Genomic DNA, 8,622 nt, shown 5'->3' with positions numbered 1-8,622 from the left:
CTGGCCAGTGAAGGGATGTGTTTCACCTCCCAGGCCCGGTCCCAGGGACAAATAGCCATTGGTTCACTACCATCACTGACCATCTTGGCAGGTGGGCTGCCCAAGGAGATCCCACAAAGGGGTGCCTTATACCAGACCCTGGGGCTCTATCCTACCTAGACTGGGGATAGCTTAGAGGCCCTGTTGCAGGGAAGTGGATTGCCTTGTGCCTGAACGATATGGGACTGGGCCTGTAGCTGGGATGGTGGAGCCCTCTGCTGTTCGTATAGTCTGTCTTCTGGCCTCATCACTGGCCAGCTCTCTCAGCACTTTGTAGAAACACAGCAGCTGGGCTGTTTTTCTATAAATTCTTCCAAGTGAGGAAATAGGGGCATGGACTGGACTCAGGATGGCCCTCCTGACAAGTGACAACACCAGGGTCCATTCAGGTAACCCTTGGCTGAAAGGAGCTCCCCATTGGGAATGGGCCATGATGAGGGAGGGCATCCAAAGTAAGGGGCTGAGAGAACACAGGGCTGTGATGTTGGAAGAGTGAGAGTGGGGATGAGACAGCCTCTTCCTGTCTGTAACTACCGCTCACTAGTCCTGCTTCATGGATAAGGGCTACCTCGCTTAGTGTCACTCAGCTAACAGATGCCACCATGGGAGCTGCCCCAAGCCACAGTAATGGGTGCTTCCACCTCATTTCAGTGAGGCTGCTTGGTAAAAATGAGGAGGCAGCACTGTGGCAGCTGGGTGGCGATGATTGTCTTGGGGGAGAAGGTACCTGGGACAGGGCCATACCAGGTTCTCCCTATGCAGTGTTCTCAGAGCCCTGGCCCTCAATCCCATCATCTCACTTTTCTCTATGTCCTGGTTTTCCTGGCATGCTGGTAGGTACAGGAAACAATATCAAATCTTTTTTTTTTTTTGATATCCTTTCAAATCCTATGGAGTCAAATCCTGCCAGGGCAGTGCCAGGGCTATAGGGCACTCAAGGACTCCTGACCCAAGCCAGAATTCTGGAGACTCAAGCTCTACCTGCCATAGAGCCAGCTTAGGTCCAGTAAGGAAGCAGCCTATATCCAGCTGGAGGGCTCTAGCCTTCCAAAGCTAGCTAGCTTTGGAACCTCAATCAGCTCTTCCCCTTGACTTACCTCTGCTACAGGAGCCATGTGGTTGTAGCTTCTCAACTGTGGAAGGGCATGTTTGCTCAGGGTGGGTTTCCCAGTTTTCACTGGGGACTCTCTCCTATGGGCCAAGGCTCTGGGTTCATGGAGAGGGTGAGAGCTTCTGCAGCAAGTGACATCTATTCCTCTGCCACTCCCATCTCTATCCTCATGAGTGTGATCACTGGCTTTTGAGAAGCCCCACGGAAATTCAAGAGGAGGGCCAGGGCTCCAGACCAGGATCAGTAGCTAGCAGAAGACACTTTGTTGCTTCCAAAATCCAGGCCAGCTTTCAGGCACTGGAGACCAGACATTACCAATTATGTCAGTAGGGTTATTGGCCTGCAGACCGGAATACTGTTTCCAAGTGTAGAGGAAGTGAAAACAGTTGCATGATGGACAGAGACCCCGTGGTCCTTAGAGGTGGGACAACAGGAAGATGGTGACCGAGAGAAGCAAGGAGGCTAGTGCCCAGTATTGTAGGAATTCTCCTTGAGGAAATATAAATATTTACCCTCTCTTTATAAAGTACCAAACCAAAGTACAATTCGACTAAAGTCCAACTTAGAGAACCAATGAGTTTATTGGGCTTAGAGAATATGGACGGGGCGCTGCTTACAGAGTGTGGGTGATCCCAAAGCAGCCACAACCATCAAGACGTCTCATGCCAGCAGGGAGGATGATGTCTACCACCTCCACAGGCGACATATTCTACCAGCTCCTGTGACCATGAGGACACAATTGCAACTGGCCAGGAGATGCAGAAGGGAGGATCTGGAATCTCAGGTAAGGGTCAAGTGACCCTCCCCACCTTCTTCCTTGACTGAATGTCACAGTCAAGGCAACCCCATCATGATGGCATCTTACAAGTAGTCACCGCTTCTTGGATAAAGATGATAGCCATTCCACTTAGAGGACAGCCCACTACATCTCCCATGCAGGGCTATTCTCACCACAGAGGCTGCAGCTGGGCAAGGAGTCCGTAGTCTCATCTGAGGCCTGCCTTACTTCTTGCTGAGCTCCTTAGCCCGGCAGGTAGCTGCTTCCACCGCACTCATGGTAGCCGCTCGAAAACCGCCCTGCTCTAGGGCATGCAACCCATGGATGGTGGTTCCGGCTGGTGTGAGCACATCTGTCCGAAGCTGGGCTGGGTGCTTCCCTTCCTGCTGCAGCATCTTGGCTGTCCCCTAAGGAGGAGAGTTAAGGGCAGTGAGAGAAAAAAGAGGGGAGGCAGCTGCACATTTTCCCAGCCTGTCTGGACTCCGTAGGCTTGTCTTCCTGTTCCCTGGAGACAGCTCACACTCAAACCTTCCCGACATTCTCCCCAGGAAGGGCTTCACTCACCAGCAGGGTCTGAGCAGCAATGCGGTGGGCCAGGCCACTGGGCATGCCCATTTTGATGGCACCTTCAGCCAGGGCCTCCGAAAATGTACACACCTGTAGCAACAGCATTGGGAGTAGGGAGGAGGCATGTCAGAGTTGACCTTTTGCTAGACACAGTTCACAGCTAGAGAATGCTCAGAATAGCGGTCCTCAACCTGTGGGTTGTGACTCCCTTAACAGGGAGTCACAGGCTGGAACCCCTGCTCGCCCACCCGCGCAAGCTGGGAAATCCCGTCTGTTCTCCTTCCTCCAATCCCACCCACACAGAGAAAACTCCTTCATCCGGAAACATGTCAATACTCCTCGTCTCTCCACTTCTGGCAACCCACCCACGAGTGCCCACCCAAGGGCTCAGTTTTTGACCTCAGATGCTATGGACACAAGCCCAGCTCCTAGCTGGCATGTCATCATGCTTCGCCTAAGCTCTGTAAAACCCTCTTGCTTTATTAGCCTGGATGTGTGACTTTACTGACCTCTACCTGTGAGATTGACTAACTCACCCGGAGAGCTGCCTCCTAATAAATCTGCCTTTATTTAATTTTAATCTGGTCTAATCTGGCCTGAGTGTCACCAAGGGAGAGAAAATGCCTATCAACCCCTTTGGGAGTTGAACAACCCTTTTACAGGGGTGGCCTAAGACCATCAGAAAACACAGATATTTACATTATAATTTATAACAGTAGCAAAATTACAGTTGTGAAGTAGCAACAAAAATAATTTTTTGCTTGTGTGTGTGGGTCACCACAACATGAGGAACTGTATTAAAGGATCACAGAATTAGGAAGGCTGAGAACCACTAGCTCAGAATCACAAGAAACACGGCCCTAAAAAAATAAGAAACAAAAAAAAGAAAGAAAGAAAAAAAAAGAATAAAAAAAAAAAAAAGAAACATGGTCACAGATACCTAGACTATAAGGCCTATACCCAGAGTTTGGTAAAGGAGCCAGCCTCAATGGTCCAATAAAACATGATGTTCTGAGGGACAGCAGAGCTCACAGGGGGATCATTTGAAGCCCCCAAGGCTTGACTCTGAGACAATACTCACAAAGGCCACACCACTGCCACTGAGACCGGTGTGGATATCTACGTAGGACTCAGGAACCTCTATGCACTGCCCACAGGCTTCCAGCAAGTTCTGTAGGAGCTCAGCATCATCATTCCCAGCATGGTGGCCCCGGGCCATCACCATGGCCCCCTCCTGGACGACGCAGGGTAGATTGGGAGAGACTCGCAATACTCGTGTGTTCGGGGGTAACAGCTGGATAGGAGAGAGTTCAGCGTCAGACAAATGCAGCCTCTATCCCCACTGCCCAGGTACCCCGGCAGAACATTATCCCAGCCACTGAACCCTGGTGAGCCAACTGGCTAACTTCTGGCGCTTGGTTGGGATGCTATCTCCTTCCCAAGTATGGACCACAGATCCTGTTTCAGAGTCAAGGCCTTACTCACACCAAGGGGCCACTCACCTCCTCCATTGTGCTCAGAGAGATCCCAGCAGCCACAGATACAATGATGTGCTCAGTGGTGACTATGGGGGCCACTTCTGCCAGGACAGTTGGCAGGACTTGGGGTTTGGTGGCAAAGATGACAAGTGGGCAGTTTTGCAGCACCTCATGGTTGGAGTGAGTAGTCTGGCAACCCAGAGCCTAAAGAGACACAAGGGCCAGAAATGAGGCTGTGTGAGGCAGCATCCTACACAGGCTGACCTGTGTGCCATCGACCATTCTGTATCCCGTGGGTCACCAATGTCTGTACTTGCCAGACATTGCCTAAGACAAACCCTACAGGCCCTGCTCCTCAAACTCTTAAGTTGTGTCTTCTAGAACCTTCCCTCCTAATGAGTGTCCACACCCACCCTGCATAGACACACACTGCATCTGTGCTAGTCCTTCCAGAACTTACTTTCTGGCTTCTGACGCCTAGTTCCCCTGGACAGACTAAACCATCTCAAACGTCTGCCATGCCTGCCCCTGATAAATGCTTCAGAAAGACCCTCTAAGTCCCACTCACCCTGAAGTGGCAGAGGTTGTTGTCTGTTGGTGCACTGGCCAGGACTTGTTTAGCTTCTACTTTGCCTGGACAGAAGGACAAGAGCTGGTAAGGACTGGGAAGATAGGACACAGCTTGCCCAGCCCAGTGTGAGCCTAAGGCTCCTTAGGGATGCTCGTCCTTGGGGCTGATCAAGTCAATTCATTGTACTTAAATTAGCACTGCTGTTTCTGTTGGACACTGGGACCAGGAACCCGCCTGATCTTAACAAGAAACAAAGCCCAAGGGTTTCTGCTTTCAGGGAAGAGGCAGCTGACTGGAACATTTAGGTCTTTTGGCCAAAATGCAAAACCTCTGAAGGAACGCCAGAGCTAGGGTGGCATGGTGGATAGCAAGAGAGTTAGTAAGAAAGGTCTGGAGAGACAGCTTAGCAGCTGAGAGTATTTGCTGCTCTTGAAGGTGACCTGGGATAGGTTCCCACAACCCACTTGGGCAGCTGACAACCATTGATAAGTCTATCTCCAGTGGAACCAGTGCTCTCTTCTGGCCTCTGAAGACACGGGGTGTGTAAGCATGCAGCACACACATAGACACACATTCTGTGATTAAACAGATAAAACACTCAAACATATGATTTTAAAAAAGCTGATCTTAGTCTGGTGATGGTGGTACATGCCTTTAATCCCAGCATCTAGGAAGAGACAGGTGAATCTGAGTTCTAGGCCAGCCTGGTCTACAGAGTGAGTAGGACAGCCAGGGGGTTGCATAGAGAAACCTTGTCTTAAAACAAAAACAAAACCAAAACCAAAGCCAGTCTGATAAAGACCTAACAGGCAAGTGAGCTGGAGTGTCCTGGGGAGACAAAGTGGTCCTTCTGGTGGACATCACCTGGTTTTGGAGGATATAGGGGTAGAAAGCCTGGGCCAGATAGAAGTGCATGCTAAAACCTTACACAGGGAATGATGTCAGTGATAGTGTGTGTAGCAGCAAGAGGCAGGTGAACTGCCAGGTTCTACATGTAACCTTGTAGGAAACCATCCTCCCATGATCATGGGCCTCTGGACTTTGAAATACAACTGAAAGCAGAGAGCCAAAGGTCACCAACTTCCTCTACCCGCAATCTGTTCATAAAGTTTTCTAGATACTGTACAGCAGTGCTGGGCCAGTAAAACATCAGCTATATACACCAGCAGTCCTCAGCCTGGAAGAGTTAGTTTGCCTCTCTCCCCACCATACCCCTCAAGCTCCAGGTAGCAGACATTTGGCACTGGTGGAGACACTTCAGTCTTCAAATTCAAGGTATTGTTGCCATAAAGTGATGTCAAACCAGCGATGGCAGACACTCTTCAGAACACAGGGCCAATCCTCTTCCTCCCGAATGTCCTCACAGCTGCCCACCTCTGAGAGTGGGGCTGAGGAATGGATAGCCTTTGGTTAAACCAGAGGCCGAGGAGGAAGAGGCCAGGACGTCAGACATTTAACTTGGCATTAAGTCAGTTCAATCTAAGGCACAATTTGAGCCACATATGGAACTATAAACTCGCGGCCACATAAGGAGATAAAAAGTTAAAAGCGAGCCAGCGAGTGGCTCACACTCTAGCACTCTGGGAGGCAGAAAAAGGTGGATCCCTGAGTTCAGGATCAGCCTGGTCTTCAGGCGAGTTCCAGGCCAAATGAACCCTGTCTCGAAAAGAAAACAAAAGAAAAAGGAAAAGAAAAGAAAAGAAAAGAAAAGAGCAAACTACACTACAAAGAAGTCACGCGTGAAGTCAATCGTAATATTCTTTAATGCAATACATTTAAAGGAATATCATTCACCAATACAATCAGTGTTAAATAAAAGAACTGTTTTTTCTTTTTTTTCCCCCCACACCTCGCCTGACATGCCCACTCACCGGCCTGGGAAGGGACTGCGGACTCAACCAGCGATCCTGGAGGCCTTAATAGAGGTCTGATGTAGGATTCTCACCCAGGAAACCAGCGAATTCACCCTACTGGCCCTTGGGGTACCACGTGCGCCCCTCCCGCCAAGGCTTACGAACTCCTCCCATTAGAACGAAAGCTCCCCCAGCCAGGCCTCGCCTCCCCACCTGCTCGGATGAGGCCTCGGGCAATGGCCTCCGCCATGCGGCCTGCACCCACGAAGCCCACACGCCGAGGTTCAGACTTTGTCGCCGCCATCCTGCTCTGAGCTGGCCTTCTCTCGTCCTTGCGGCAGCGGGTCCCGCCCACTAGAACTGCATTGACGGACAGAAGCGACTGGGCGGGTTTGGGGAGGACAGAGGGGCGGGGCGGGGCGGGGCGGGCGCAGACACTTGGATTTTGACGCTTGAGGCGGGATTTTCCCCAAGCTTTGGTAAACCATTGGTTAGTGATTTTGCTGAGGGGAAAGAAGAGAAAGGATGGGGAGCTAGTCCTAAACAGGCTGTCTAATTCCTCCTGAGAAACCTGAAGCTAGCTAGAGTCTCTCCAAAACCCTTGCAGAGAGATTTAGAGGGGGAGAAAAACAAAAAAACCAAAAACTCTTGAACCACCCCAGGATGGGCCTGGGGTGTAAGGTAGGTACTCCAAAGTACAACTCTTGCCTAGCTTGGGTGCCTTGGGTTCAGTCCTCAGAGTGGGTTCTGGTTCTCTACATTAAAAGCAGCACTAACCATCAGTCACCAATACACAGCACTTATATTTTAATTTAAAAAAAAAAAAAACTTTTGTGTGCTTTAGTGTCTCACCAAAATAGTTATCTGTATTGAATTCCACATATAGCCACATATAGTCACTTAGCTGGCTATATGTATAGTCATTTAGCTGAAGTGAAAGAGCAGAGGAAAGAAAAAGCAAGCAAATCAAGAAGCCCAAAACAGAAAAAAGGGCAGGTTTTCATGAGCAATCAGAAGCCTGGCTGTGGTGGCACACACCTTTGGTCTTGTCACTCAAAAGTCCTAGGCAGGTGGATCTCAAGTTTGAGGGCAGCCTGGGCTACAAAGCAAATTCCAGAACAGTCAAGGCTACAGAGAGAATCCCTGTCTAAATAAATAAATAAATAAATAAAGTGATCAGGGTCCCAGCCTTCGTCTCATCCAAATTACCAATTCAAACAACCACCAGCATACAGGTGGTTTGTTGCTGTCTTGTTTTGAATGTGTATAATTAGGCAAACTAGAACACAGCACTTAGAAGGGCACTGCATGCTGTCTTTGGACTGTGAGGTCCCACAGTAAAGATGGTCATCTCCTGCTTGCCGCAATTGGGATGTGATGGCCAGTCCTTCCCTCTCTCACTGTGCGAGGTGAAGAATTGTATTTCCTAATCTTTCCCCAGACCCCACCTGAAGCCTACGAGTACTAAGTTTGCCTGACATTAGATGGACACTTGTAAAACCAGGAGCTAAACTGCAGCTAAATAAAGCTTTTCCTTCTTAGACATTAACTGTCTCGGGTAGCAACAGGAAACCTGCAGAAGACGGAGACAAAAATCCATTCTATGGGGTGAGGGACATGAGTGTAAAGAACTTGTGCCTTCTGGGCGGCACCTGGAAATGTTCAGGGCTGAGACTTGGCCTCAAGTCTGTCGGAAAGTGTATGCAGCTGTCTGGCCGGAGTGATCAAGGCACTCTGATTCTTAGGACAGGGTGCATTTCTTGACATAATGACACGTTTAACACACTGACTGGTGGTCACTGGACAACTGAGTGTCTGGCAAGTTCTGATAGACTCAGATCAGCTCTTCCTGGGGGCTGGGAGCTACATCCTTAATTCCTTCCTTAATGCCCTGGCCTGCTTGGTGGATGCTCATCAGAGGGTGAGGTTTAAAGGTGGAGATGGGTGCTGGGAAGGCATGGGTCTGAGGCAGGCTGGGCAGTACAACATAGGAGGGGCCAGTTGACACTGCTTTAAAAGGATGAAAGCCCTGGCAGGTTGTGACTGTCCTGCTGGAGGACAGAAGGCCTTAGATGCAGGCTGAGAACCAAGGGTGAGGGAAACAATTGGATATCTTAATACTTCAGGGAGGTGAGAGGCAGAATGTCTAGGAGGGTTGGGCTGAGCAGAGAAACCTGAGCAAATTATGAGACCTCAGCAGACTGGATGAGCACCTGGGTTGAATG

The 8,622-nt window shown here is 49.8% G+C and overlaps 1 protein-coding gene across 1 annotated transcript; it reads right to left on the bottom strand.

Moving 5' to 3' along the window:
• Positions 1-1,701: 1,701 nt before the first annotated feature.
• Pycr3 (pyrroline-5-carboxylate reductase 3) lies at positions 1,702-6,758 on the bottom strand. Its single transcript, XM_021183587.2, has 6 exons — positions 6,611-6,758; positions 4,542-4,606; positions 3,998-4,177; positions 3,577-3,789; positions 2,493-2,585; positions 1,702-2,335 (listed from the first exon to the last, which is right to left on the bottom strand). The coding sequence occupies exons 1-6, from the start codon at positions 6,699-6,701 to the stop codon at positions 2,153-2,155; spliced, it is 825 nt and encodes a 274-aa protein (XP_021039246.1). The 5' UTR covers positions 6,702-6,758; the 3' UTR covers positions 1,702-2,152.
• Between the last annotated feature and the right edge of the window lie 1,864 nt (positions 6,759-8,622).

This window comes from Mus caroli, unplaced genomic scaffold (genome assembly GCF_978045245.1).
Source record: "Mus caroli unplaced genomic scaffold, Mus_caroli_1 scaffold_16, whole genome shotgun sequence".
Taxonomy (NCBI): Eukaryota; Metazoa; Chordata; class Mammalia; order Rodentia; family Muridae; genus Mus; species Mus caroli.
The sequence above is the reverse complement of the archived record's forward strand: the minus strand, read 5'-3'. Positions and strand labels throughout refer to the sequence as shown.